Source organism: Nanorana parkeri, unplaced genomic scaffold (assembly GCF_000935625.1).
Source record: "Nanorana parkeri isolate BGI_ZX_2015 unplaced genomic scaffold, ASM93562v1 scaffold311, whole genome shotgun sequence".
Lineage (NCBI taxonomy): Eukaryota > Metazoa > Chordata > Amphibia > Anura > Dicroglossidae > Nanorana > Nanorana parkeri.
The window spans coordinates 1,026,715-1,040,220 of record NW_017306579.1 but is presented as its reverse complement, the minus strand read 5'-3'; the positions used below and the strand labels follow the sequence as shown (position 1 = coordinate 1,040,220).

General features: G+C 41.1%; 1 protein-coding gene across 1 annotated transcript; it reads right to left on the bottom strand.

Moving 5' to 3' along the window:
• Window positions 1–1,405: 1,405 nt before the first annotated feature.
• Window positions 1,406–11,581, bottom strand: LRAT (lecithin retinol acyltransferase (phosphatidylcholine--retinol O-acyltransferase)). Its single transcript, XM_018557940.1, has 2 exons — window positions 11,009–11,581; window positions 1,406–1,669 (listed from the first exon to the last, which is right to left on the bottom strand). The coding sequence occupies exons 1-2, from the start codon at window positions 11,540–11,542 to the stop codon at window positions 1,517–1,519; spliced, it is 687 nt and encodes a 228-aa protein (XP_018413442.1). The 5' UTR covers window positions 11,543–11,581; the 3' UTR covers window positions 1,406–1,516.
• Between the last annotated feature and the right edge of the window lie 1,925 nt (window positions 11,582–13,506).

Genomic DNA, 13,506 nt, shown 5'->3' with positions numbered 1-13,506 from the left:
CTGCTGAGCCCTGGCCTCCTCCACCCCTGCTGCCGGACCAGCACTGCTGGGCCCCGGCCGTGCTTCCTCCTCCAGCAGGACCTCAACCTTGATTATCTGCAGCCCAGCTCGCCTCACTGTTCCGGGGTGGCAATTTTTGCCACCCCCCGGGAAAATGCTTCCTAAGGCAAATGCCTTGTTTGCCTTGCGGTGGATACGCCCCTGGGTGGCAGTGCACCCTAGACAGCTGCCTAGTGGCAGCACTGGCCCTACCGATACACAATGTATAGGATGTGAGGACACTGAGGGACATACCATCGCTGTAAGGGTTTTAACCCTTCCCTACTTTTTTGAAAACTTTGGCTAAACATACACTGGGGGGAGGGGGGATTTATCAAAACTGGAACAGACAGAATCTGGGGCAGCTGTCTACAGTAACAAATCAGCTTCTCTCCTCAGGTTGCTCAGCTAAGATCTGAAAATTAAAGATAAAAGCGTATTGTTTGGTCATGGTCAAATTATGATTTGGTTTTGGATAAAGGAAGAGATAGAGCCCTTTTCAGATTTTTTATTGCCACCTGTGTCTCTATTGGGGTGATTTACCCTCACTTGCTCTCAGAACAAGACGTGATAGGAAATCTCTCCAATAGGAACATGGACAGACATCCCAACTCTCACGGACGTTCCGGGAGTCTCCCGCTATCAGATACCGGCTCCTGGCCGCCCTGGAGAGAAATAGTTTCTCCCGGAGCGGTTTACTCTGCTCGATCTAGCAAAGTAAACCTTTCCCTGCTGTCTGTTTTGTTTTTATTCTGATATCGGAGCCGCCGGCCGCCGGCAGAGTAAAAAAAAAAAGAATGCATAGAAATGAATAGCTTGATTGCTATTGGCTATCTGAATTTGCAATAGCCAATAGCAGACTAGCTATTGCACTTGCATAAGTTCACTATAGCACTTGCATGAGTTCTCCTACTCTGATTTTATTAGCTTCATGCCTTAAAAGTGTATTTGAAGTAGACGTATACTGAATTATTGTGAAAGAATGGACGTAAACAGAAGGAATAAATATCTATTATAATGTGTTTACAGTATCTTGTTTACTCAGTAAATGGATGGCTTTACTGACGTCTGAGGAAATGATTGATACTGGTGTCATCCTACACCCCCCCAGCAAAGTAACAGTCTCAGAACATGTCTCATATTACTCATATCCGTAAGAGTAAAAATCAAGCACAGCTGCTCTAAACTATTCATTGTAATTAATAAAATATAAGTGTTTGCAAGTTCCATTCAAAGCACAAAAATAAATACATTAAAAAAAATCTATATTTATATATATAATGTATACACACACACATGTATTAGAAATCATGTAAGCAAGGTTGGTTTATTGTTTATTTTACAATACAAAATGGATCAATGCAATCTTTGTACAAACATTAAGCAAAAGGAGTGCATTTTGCATTTGTATCCATTTATTATAAATACACTATATTACAAGAAGCATTATATACAAGGTGTGGAATATTTGTTGCCACTAGCTTGCCATCCACAGAGTGAAAGTAATGAGAAGACTGGGGAGGGTGGTGGAAGGCTCCATTCCCAGGCACAGTATTAGCATAAGACCTGAGGCAGCGGAAAGAAACACACTTCTTTGGTCTCTGATAATCCTCTTGACAACTTCACAAAACTAGAAAAGAAGGCAAATGTTTATTAAAGTGATTAGGAGCAAGCTGTGGCAAAAAAAGTAACAATTTAAATGATTTTCTTCTACAGATATTCATTATTTTCTGAAACAATGATCCTAATTCCTAAACATTCTAAATAATAATATGTTTCATAAATACATTTCTTCTTAATCAGAAATATAATTCTTCTTGATTCTTATTTAAGTTAGACCAAGCACAATATTCCAAGCTTACTGCGATTGCTGGCCCAGTGCACAAGTATAACATGTGACTCAAAGCGTTCCTTCATATTGCTGAAAAAAAGATTTTTCATAGCAAATGAGAAAAGGAAACAGGTCTTTTAGCACATGGCTGCTGGAGATCTGGCAACAAAATTAAGAAAAACTCAGTCCATTGGTGCTTAGACCCAAATTGGCCACACACAATACATCTGATTATACAATCTCCTTTAGATTTACCAACAACAATGTAGTGCAACAGTCTACCTGGTTGGATGTTGGACAGTAACGTATATAGTATGTGGCAGGTTTAGGTAAAGCTTTTTGGTCTGGTAAAGCTCCATCTGCAACTGGGTGTGCTCAACACAGTGTGAACCAGAGGCAATGTGACCTTCCTGCCTGCAACATTTGGCTGAGTGCTAAAAGCTTCTGTGCAAGATGTGCAGAGCATAGGCAGACGCAGGTGGAGTTAGGCAGTCTCTGACAGCCGACATATACCTAGCCTTAAGTAAGATATACACGGGTCTAATTTTTTGTTCAACCAGCAGGCTGAAATGAAAAAAAAGAACAGATTCCTCCATCCACGCTGAACAGCATAGATGGATTAACTCCATACTGTTTCTATTGTATTCTGACAGCGGCCACCCAAATGGAGCTTGCAGCCAATCAGCTTGGTCAATGATTGTCCAACATATTCCTTTGGCAAAGTGTGATCTAATGAGTGACTTCTACTGAAGGAATAGGGTCACCAACGTAGTGAATTTTGGCTGAAATTTGCGCTCGGGTACCCAGCTTTAAGTAGGGTATACACAATTTGAATTTCAGCCAGTTTCTAATGAACCAGACAAAATTCACACAGTGGGTGCTGCTGTTGGCACCCTTCTACCCGACATTCCTCAATCATATCTAAGGAGCAGGTTGGAAAATCTTTGGCCGAACAGAGCTTTCAGCCATTCTATACCCGTCACAGCATTTATCTAGAGACTTACATGCACTAGTGCCTGTCACAGGTAGCAGACAAAGAAAACAAAACATATTTTCCCACAAGGTCTGTCTTAAACATAAACCTCGAGCCCTGTCATGTGCCCTTTATAATGAAGAGGTGTTTTGTTAACCAGTTGACATCCGGGGTGTGGCAGAGAGCCGTGACAGGATCGAGGGGTGAGGGAACGCCGGTATGTGTTCGCTCACCTCCCGATCTACTGAGCCAACCTGCGTCAGTCTCATTGTCACAGGTCGGCTAGAACTATGAGGTGAGTGGAAATCACTCATCTCATAGTTCTCCTTTAATTGTACAAGTCTCACACTTTGATGAACACTGATTTAACAAATACATATACAGATCTACTGTATTTGCCATTTCCACATCCAACTAGCTGTCACTGTGTGCTGTAGTATACGAATGGTTAATTTTAACTTTTGGATAGCTGATAGGAAGTTTGCATTGTGATTGGCTTGAAGCCCAACTGAACCCTCATAAATCAGCTATATACATTGTAGATGTATCAAAGCAAAAGTGTTTGTTTTCTTTAAAAATCAGTCACAACCTGATCCCTTGCCAGCATGCTGCAGATTGGGACTCTTGCTCTCTGTGGGTAGGCAGTGATTTCATATGCAGAGGCCCAACAAACCCCCTGCTGAGTCAGTCCTATAGCTCTCCAATCAGCAAGGAGCATGAGCTTTATTGATTGCAGACTCACAAGGGGCGTTGGATGAAATCATTGCTTCCCCAAAGAGAACAAGGGTGCCAATCTGCAGCATGCTGGCAGAGGACAGGCTTTTCTATTATGATTGTGCCTGCTTTAGAAAGGAAACAAGCTATAAAACATCAAACCCCTTTTTTATGCATTTAGCTGAACTAAACCGATGTTTCAATTGGGCTTTAAGCCATAAATCACATTTGCTGTGCTGCTATTGTGTTGCTATACTGGTAATCCCTGGCTAGTACAAAACTTTACAGATTTATATTATGCATGGCGACTCAGAAAGACCCCTCAAGCTGTACAAAATATAAAGTATATTTTGACTTACTGGATATTACCTATTAAAGTATCATCACAATATGAATCACTTCTTTGCTATCTACTCATTACCCATAAATACTTGTCAGCCTGAGTCTATATTCTCAAATTACACTCTCCCAATTCCTTAAAATGGTAATAACACTTACAGGAACTCCTGAACTGTCTTAAGCAACCTAGTTTATATGGTATAATTACTCTCTTCAAGCAAAGCTTATCACTCCTTGCTCTTCGGAAATTCCAATCTGTCATGAGTGTCTTTGTCAAGGAACTTTTGTTGCCCTATATAGATGTAGTAGTTAGTGCCCACAAAATCCAGCCAAGATCCCAATAGCACAATTGTGGGAGACTTAATTCTTACCCAGCTTTGGTTTCTGTATGCAATGTTACCCTACAATTGCTCCTATATAAAGTATGGTGATTTGAACTTTAAAGCTGAACTCCAAGAAAAGCAAATACTGTCTAAGGCAAGAGACGTGTATTCTTACATGAACCTTGGTGTGCTTTGTGTATTTCTTCCAGTTCTGTGCAGTAATCCAGTGTGAAACTTTGCCTCTGCACAGCTCCCTATAATAAAGACCAGTCACTCCTGCTCTCTCTCCTTGAGCAGGGTGACTGGTCTTGTGTCAGCCCCCTCCTGTAGTTTTCTGCAGGCAGACAGTACTGGGTGGACCTGCTGGCAAAGCCGGTGCTCGGATTCTTGCCTACACAGGCAAGGTGCATTCGCCGCTGACCAACATTCCTATGTATTACATAGTTACATAGTTACATAGTATTTGAGGTTGAATAAAGACATTAGTCCATCAAGTCCAACCTATTAGGATCTCATTCTAGGAGTACCCGTACCCCTGTATATTACGGTCCCTTAAGAAATCGTCCAAAAGTTTCTTGAACAATTCCACATTATTTGCTGAAATCACCGCCTGTGGCAGTGAGTTCCAGACCCTAACTGATCTTACTGTGAAGAACCCCCTTTTTTCCTATGTGACCTTTTTTCCTATGTGACCTTAGTGAGATGTGGTAATGGCCAAATACTCATAAATTACAGACTTTATTCAAGGATGGTTGTCATCCACACTAATTCTTCTAATCTCATGAACCTGCTATACTCTTGTCATACTTATTGCTCTTGGTTTGGCCTGAAATGCCTGAAAGAAGTTCCAACCCTTTCCTACTTTATATAAAAATGAAACAAAAGGTTCTGGCAAGATATATATTTTGACCATGTATTTGGGACCATATAACATTTAAAATGCAACTACTGTATATTACTTTATCTGGAGAACATAAGTACAGTTTAGAAAATAGAGTAAATGTCTTTTTGGCTGTTATGGCAACAGATTTTTTTTTTAACTTCAGATTACTCCAGATTTTATAAATGAGCGTGGCAATGGTTAAACATGCATATAAAAAGGTAGATAATAATTACTTTCATCCCTATACTACTATTGGTTGTAACATTTTGGCTTCAGTTTCTGAAATAAAACTAGCAAGCTGAGAAAGTGTCTGTTAAAATGCAATGCTTTATGAGCAAAGACAGAGCAAGAGAATGTAGAAAGCTTATAATGGTGTGTGTGTGTATTGAAACCCAGTGAGAATTAGAATCCAGCTTTACTATTTTGGAAGCAAAGGAAATCCTGCCTCAGAAACTGGTTTGCCTGCCAACTAAAGAGCAGTACACTCCTTACTTGGCACCTGTGATTTCTACCTAAGAACAGAAAGATGGAGAGACGTGTCAACAACAAGGGAGATGACAGGAGACAGAAAAATGAAAAGAGGTGTCATAACACAAGGGAGGGGACAGGAGACAGAGAGACTGAGATGTGTCATAACTCAAGGTAGGCGACAGCAGACAGAAAAATGGTAGAGAAATGGAAGTGTCATAACACAACAGGGTAACAGGAGAAAGAAAGGTGTAGATGTGTCATAACACAAAGAGTGACAGAAGATGGAAAAATGGAGAGACGTTTCTTAACACATGGGGAAGGGGGGTTACAGGACAAAGAAAGCTAGAGACATGTCATAACACAAAAGGGCGACAGGAGACAGAGGAATGGAGAGAAGTATCATAGCACATGAAGTTGGGTCCAGGAGAAAGAAAGACGGAGACATGTCATAACAAAAAGGAACGACAGGAGACAGGAGGTTGGAGAGAAGTATAATAACATATGAAGGGAGGACCAAGAGAAAGAAAGATAGAGACATGTCATAACACAAAGAAGGTTACAGGAGAATTATGGAGAGCAGTGTCATAGCACATGGGGGGGTTAACAGGAGAAAGAAAGATGGAGATGTCATAACACAAAGTGGGGAACAGAAGACAGAAAAATGGAGAGAAGTATCTTAACACATGAAAGGGGGATCAGGAGATATAAAGATTGAGACATCACATGTCATAACACATAGGAGTCGAAAAGAGATTGAAATATGGAGAGTAGTGTCATAACACATGGGGGGTTAAGAGGAGAAAGAAGGATGGATACATGCCATTACACAAAGGTGGCAACAGGAGATAAGAGGGTAGAGGCGGACTGGCCCGCAGGGGGACAGGGGAATTCCCCCGGTGGGCCTTGAATATGTGTCCTAAAAATGAAATTACAACTACCTAGTAGGCATCTTGTCCTGTACTGTCTCCTAGGGATTAGGAAACAGATCTGTACAATCTGTACATTTCTACCTTGTAGTTTTTAGGAGATGGCAGAGGGTAGTACAAGTAGAATGTGTGGGAAATTAATGGCTTGGCTGTAATTGACAGCTCCCTTGATTGTCAAAAACATAGCCAGGCCTAGCCACCTCCCTGACATCAGCAGGAAGCTTGAGGGAGCCCGCATGCATGTATTTCTGCCTGCAGAGTGCAAAAGTAAGACGTTGGGGTTTTATAAAGAAAACTGGTATACAGAGTAAAAGTGATTGTGGATTATTGCAATGCAGATTATTGTAGCGATTTGTCACCCAACTTTTGCCACATTGAAAGCTGTGCCACTTAATGCCATGATGTGCTTTGCACTGGGCCCTCCTTTCTTCCCCCTAGGGGCCCCAGAGTCCCAGTCTGCCCCTGTATGGGGGTATCAGGAGAATGAATTATGGAGAGTCATATCATAATACAAGGATATATCAGGAGCCAGAAAGATGAAAAGATGTGTCCTAACCCCTAACAGTTTTAGGAGGCAGGAATATACTTCTATTATACTGTATTTAATTTCATATTATAATCGTATGACAAATGATACAAAAGGTGATAATTAAAATCACCTTGATTGATACTGAAAACATAAAATTGTTGTTTCTCATTTCCCTTGTCAGCAGACGAATAACTAGAACACACAGAATTATAGCAGGTAATTAATAATGTGTTATAATTCAGCCTCTTCACATACAGAGTTAACAGTCTGTGCCTGGCATAAATGAGAGTTTTGTTCTCATAGCCATATAACACATTTTACTGCTACTGAGTAAAATAACTTTTTTTCATGCAAGAACAGACAGTGATTTCATAGTATGATTTCCTGTATGAATAAATGTACTTGCCTAGTAAAATATCAAGCTAATTTCCAAGAAAGTACTAGTCTACTCAAGTTTCCCTCCAGAATGTGTACAGCTGACATAGTGTACTATTGACCATACAATGGCAAGTTGGATCACCTAGTACTTTCTTGGCAGCAGGTGGACAATCCAGTCTGGAACAGTTCTGACATTGCACAATGATATTCAGAAATTTAGAGATATTCAGGATGGCCTCAATATGTCAATCATTTGTGTAAATAAAAAGGTGTAGCCATCCTGAAAGTTTAGTTTCTGTTGTTTTGGAAACCTGGGAAGAGTCAATAGTTATGTTAAGATTTTATTTTAGCTTGTGACCCTGTTGGGATTTCACCTTACTTTCTGTCCCTGTGATAAGAAATGTCAAGGGTCAAGGGACAGGAAATCTCCTTTATTGACATTTCCCTTTACTTCCTGTCCTGGCACAAAGTGAGGAAGAATCTCTTCAATAGAGGCCACAGCATAGTAATAACCTGACAAGGGTTCTATCTCTTCCCCACTCTGTCCAAAACTAACAAAAAGCTTTTGGTTGGAGCTGGATATTATTATCCACCAGCCAGGAACATCAAGGGCAGCCCATGCATGGATCGATTATCAGCAGAATAGGGCATTAGGATCTTTTTTGCATGGGAAATGGGCCAAGCACAGGCACCGCAAAGCCAACTGTACATTAGCTTTTGCCCATTCACAAAATCACCCAGAACTATACTGAGGCATAAGCAGTAAAAATGTGCAAGCACTGCAGTGCAACCAATCAGAGATAATATTTCACTGATCTGAATCCAGCAAACTGAAATCAGATGGGTTTTTGTACTTAACATATGATCGTTGTGGTGTTAGAGGAGAATTATGGGGAGAATGAAATACACTCATCCCCATCATTAGAACCTGCGGTGTCACACGCCGGCTCTATAGATTGAGAACTTAGTAATCACATACCACTGATCGCTCAGTTCCCGATATTCTTCCTGCAGAGAGCGGAGACTGTCAGTCACTGCTCCACGCAGGGATTCCCCCCTCCCCTCTCTGCTCCTCTAGCGCTTACTGCTCCTCCAGCGCATACCGGATGGGGGGCACAGCTGGCTCTGCCTCCAGTCAATCTGGTGGTGGGGTGGATCCCAACAATATTGTTGAGATCTTTCCCAGCTGCAGCGTCCACTATACGCTGAGTTTTGGGTCACTGGAGGACATAGTAAATGTCCTCCTGTGACCCTAAAAAGAACTATGGCCACAAAAGGTTGGGCCATAGCTCTCTTTTAAGTGTCCTAAGAAAAAAATTCAAAATTCAACTTTTATTGCACACATGGCTTTTTGAAAAATCATTTGAGCTAAATGGCCATACACTGGTAGATTTTTTAAGAAACTTTCATGTGAAAAAATCAGAACATTTCATAATGCCATCAGAGGCTTGTAGAATGTTGTTTGAAATTGTATTTAATGTCAACATTTGATTTTGAAATGAATGAAGTTTCTTGCATGAAAACCACATTCACTGTTGAATTTTGTTAATTCAGTAAAAATGTTCCATCCTTCTCATTTGATTTTTTCTTTTTTTAGAAAATCAGAAGACTATCTGAATTTTTTTTCTTCAAATTAAATTGTAATGGTTTATGGCAGTGATGTCACAAGGGGGGTGCGAAGGGTGTGTCCCGCACCAGGTGACACCAAAATGAATCACAGTCATTTTAGTGGCACCCCCTCTGAAGAATCCATGACCGAGTGCCCGATAGCTGTGAAAGAGAGGAGGGGACCCGACGGCATACCTTATCCTGCCGGATGAATGTCCCTTACGCTCTCTACCAGTGTCCATGTTAAGTGTGAGGAAGGTCATTAAGCATGTGCGTGATGATGTCACGTGTGCGTGATGATATCATGCATAATGATGTCACACGCGTGCGTGATGATGTCCCCGGTGGATGACACCCAGCAGCTGCTCCGGGTGACACTCTGCCTGGGGAAGCCTCTGGTGTATAGCCAGCTTTATTCTCCTATTCCTGAAAAATGACTACACAGCAAAAAGATCTTTTTAGTGTTTTGGCAGTTACCCATATCACCAATAATGTTAGGGAACATCTTTTTTAATAAGATTCCTTCCCTAGAAATAGCCATTTTAATTGCCTGCTATCAATATTGTATAAACAAAACCTTATATATTTATTGTAACGTATTAACTGGCAAAACTCTTCCTTTACGTTACATGCATGTATAAAGCATATCTAAAGCCCTTATCTCTTTTCTTTATAGATTTGGACAGAATGGTGAAGGGTTAGAACTCCTGTCAGATTTTAATTGATGTGTGTGCCGTTGTTTGGGAAATTCACTCTCTCTTTTGGCCCTGGTAGTCAATCTCACCAGTATAAAAGTGAGGGAAATTCCAAAATTTTTAACTGTCACCAGACAAATGTTTAAAGCTGGCCATACATCTTTAGATTTCAGTTAATTCCCCCAAATAGAAATACCCCCATCCAGAAGTTCCCCCTCCAAGCGAAACACAGATGAAGGAATTTTGACCTGACAGGGATTGCAAAATTGAAAAATTGTTGAGCCTGGTGGTGCTGACAGGGCCTCCTGAAGCTTGACTTTTGCCCGATTCAGCAGGAATTTGCCAAAATTTGAGCAATGTATGGCTAGTTGAAGGGGGGTTACCCTCACCTTTGATAAATATCCTTTAATTTCCCATTGAGTCTACAGAAGAGGAAGTTTAGAGAAATCCCACCATTAGGACATAAGCAGCCAAAAAGATAAAGGGTTTTTTTATATATGAAAAAAAGGTTTGTTTTTAGATATACTTTATGAATTGTGGGTAATAAAAGCACTCACTTTTCTCCACACTGTGAACAGACAGTAACAGAGATATTTTTTCTCTATAACAAATATAATTAGTCATGATATGATTGTAAGTGATTAAATGGATTTGTTGATAGTTCATATATTTTGCTATTATTTTAGTGATCAGATCCTATGTGCATTTCACACTTGTGTCTTTAATAGGCACACATGAGTTTCCTTTGTGTTGAGCAGGTTGGAGGTGTTCCTTACTACACCACGTTTTCACAGAGGTAGAATAAGCAGAGTGATTACCTTCATTGGAGAACACAGAGGTCAGTGGATGTCAATGCAGTGATTTACCTTGCAAATCTCAGTACAGATACATGGAGTATGTGGTAAGGAAGCCTCGCTGTATTCCTATAGCAGGATTCCAGTGCAACCATGTATCTAAGTCTTTCCAGGTGCATATGAATAGATACATATTTACATGCATGTGTATGTATGAAGCCATACAAGTATGACAAAACATATTAGACTGGGAGCCACCATACCTCTTATGATTCTGCATACAGAAGTTGAGTAGAATCTTTACATTTTGTAGTACATTCTATACTATAAAAAATGATGTATCCAGGATAATACAAGTGCTAAAGGAAAAGGGGACTTATGTTTGTCTATGATTTTATGCATGACATTAATAATCATAACAGATTCCTTTCTAACATTCCTGCCTAATGACAATACAAGAAGAACATCTTAAAAAACAAGAGTGATGTGCACAAATGTCATTTACCTTATCGGTCTGAAAGCTCACAGGAAAGCCATATCTGCAGTAAGTCACAAAGTGCTCGCAGTTATCCCACAGCAGGCTGTACGGAGTGGCCCCCAACAGTTTTTCAGCCCTTTGGGCCACTTCCTCATTACAGAGGGGTTTTGTCTTGAAGCTGCTGTCCATGTGATTAACTATTATCGTTCCACCATAGGCAAACTCCTGCACAGTGTCCACCCTGATACTGGCCACCTTAGCCAGGACACCCAGGATCAGCCTTTTGTTAGTCACGACTTTGTCAGTAAGAAACTTGTCATCTGTCAGGGCTGGAAGGATATCTGGCATCAGATGGGCGACCTTGTTATTGCCCAAATAAATCCCAAAGTGAATAAACAGAGTCCTGGGAACTTCTAACAAATCTCCCCGTTTAAAATAGGAAATGTCCTGATAATGGTTATCTCCCTCACTTTCATCTGACATGCTAAAGAGTTTGAAGCTGGCAACCACTGATACCTTATCCAGGAAAAAGATCAACCAATCTATCAACGAGTTCTTCATCTTTGTTGTCTGTCTGCTGTAACTGAGGCTAGAATTAGTGCTGAGTGAGGGATGCTGCCTAGGACTTAGGATGGAGAATATTTATAAGGTTTGGGTGTTATGGAATGACATCACTGAGCAGTGGTTACCATTGGCTGGAAGGAATTTGGCAGTGGCCTGGAGTGATTTGTTTATGTATCACTGGAATAAAGCCTCCAGACATAAACACGGAGCCCGCAGTAGCACTTCTCCCTAAGCTTTAAATTGCAGTGTGTGCATAGAACAGGCACTCCCTATTACAGAGCAGAGATTTTCCACAGCACATAACTGGGTGATTCATGAATGAGGCTTCTGAAAGCTTCACAGAAGCAAACCTGGAGGGCCTACTACTTATTTCCACTGCCTTTTTACTTTTCATTTTCTATTCTCCTATGGCATTTTGGGCTCTGCAGAAGAGCAAATTGCAAAACATTTTAGATTTTAATATTCTAATAGGATGTAGCTGACAGTCCGGGTATGTTTGACAGTACATAATGCAACACAAAGGAGAATGCAAGTAGATAAAAACCCTTATATTTAGTTTGTCTGTTTCTTTTTTATGTATTTTTTAATGAAATTATTCTTTTAACATTTGTTGCATCTCAGTGCTGCTTATGCCCCTTTCACCCACCTCCTGTCTACATGCACTCACTTCAACATCAGCTGTACACTATTGCTCTGGACCAGCTTCCTAAAAGTGACAAAAGTGCAGCTTATCTGAACCAGGGTTCTGTGGAACCCTGGGATTCCTCCTAATGTTGCTAAGGGTCCCTTGAGCAATAAGCAATTTCTTCCTCTAAGATAAGTACCTGCTGACATAAATATTCGGGGATTCTTTCCACTGACCACAACTGTAAGGAACACTTTTTCCATTGACAATCATGCTAATGTATTGTGAGCTGCAGATATAGTAATTACCGTGTTGGGAAACACTGTATTAGCAGGGCTTCCCTGAGACCAGAAAGCTCATCCATGTTAAAATGGTTGAGAAAGGCTGCAATAGTGGATCATGCTCATAGTGGGGTATACTGGAATGTGTGTCAGCATAACCTCTTGTAGTTTCTGAGAACTTTATTGCAGGGTCGCCAGGAAATCTTTTTATAAAATCTGCATACTTAAAAAGATTGAAACTAGCTTTTAAAAATGACATTACGTGTTAAACTTCATGAGATTTAATGTGTTTAATGGGTTTACATACACTTTAACTGTCACATATTCTTGCTATATACAGTTCCTTCTTAAAGTAGAACTATGGGCTAAGTGTTTTCCCCCATAGTTCTCCTAAGGGTCACGGGAGGACATAAACTAGCATCCTCCCCTGACCCAAAGCTCAGTATATGGCGAGCTACAGCTTGCGGTATACTGAGACTGCAGCAGCCGGGACGGATCCTGACATTACTGTCGAGATCCACCCAGCTGCGTGATTGACCGCTGGCCTATCTAGAGGCAAAGCCAGATGTACCTGCCCCCTCCCCCGTCCGTTCCTCCAGTCAGCACTGGAGGATCGGAGCAGGGGGGGGGGGAAATCCCTGCAGGGAGCCGTGAGTGACAGTCACCGCTCTCTGCGGGGACATGATCGAGAAGTGAGCAAGCGATGGTATGTGTTCGCTCACTTCCCGATCTATTGAGCAGACATGTGACAGTTTCATTGTCACATGTCGGCTCGAACTATGATGCTGAGTGAAAATCACTCACCTCATAGTTTTCCTTTAAAGGATCAGTTCACCCAAACATTATGTGTTGGTTATAGGTGGAGCATGTTGGGTAAAGTCAGCCCTTGGCTCCTTATATACTCCAACAGAAAGATATCCCTAATTAGTGACATTGGGGTCTATTCACAAAGCTGCCGAGGGCAGCCGAGTGAATGACCGATCAGAAGTGAAGTGAGCCGAACACCGTTCGGCTATTCACTTCAGGCTGGTACGGCTGATTTCAGCCGTATATCG

Coding starts and splice junctions, on each gene's coding strand:
- LRAT (XM_018557940.1), bottom strand. CDS start 11,542: ATGAAGAACTCGTTGATAGATTGGTTGATCTTTTTCCTGGATAAGGTA. Junction 1,670..11,008: donor TGAGCTTTCAGACCGATAAG/GTAAATGACATT, acceptor CTTCTTTTCTAG/TTTTGTGAAGTTGTCAAGAG.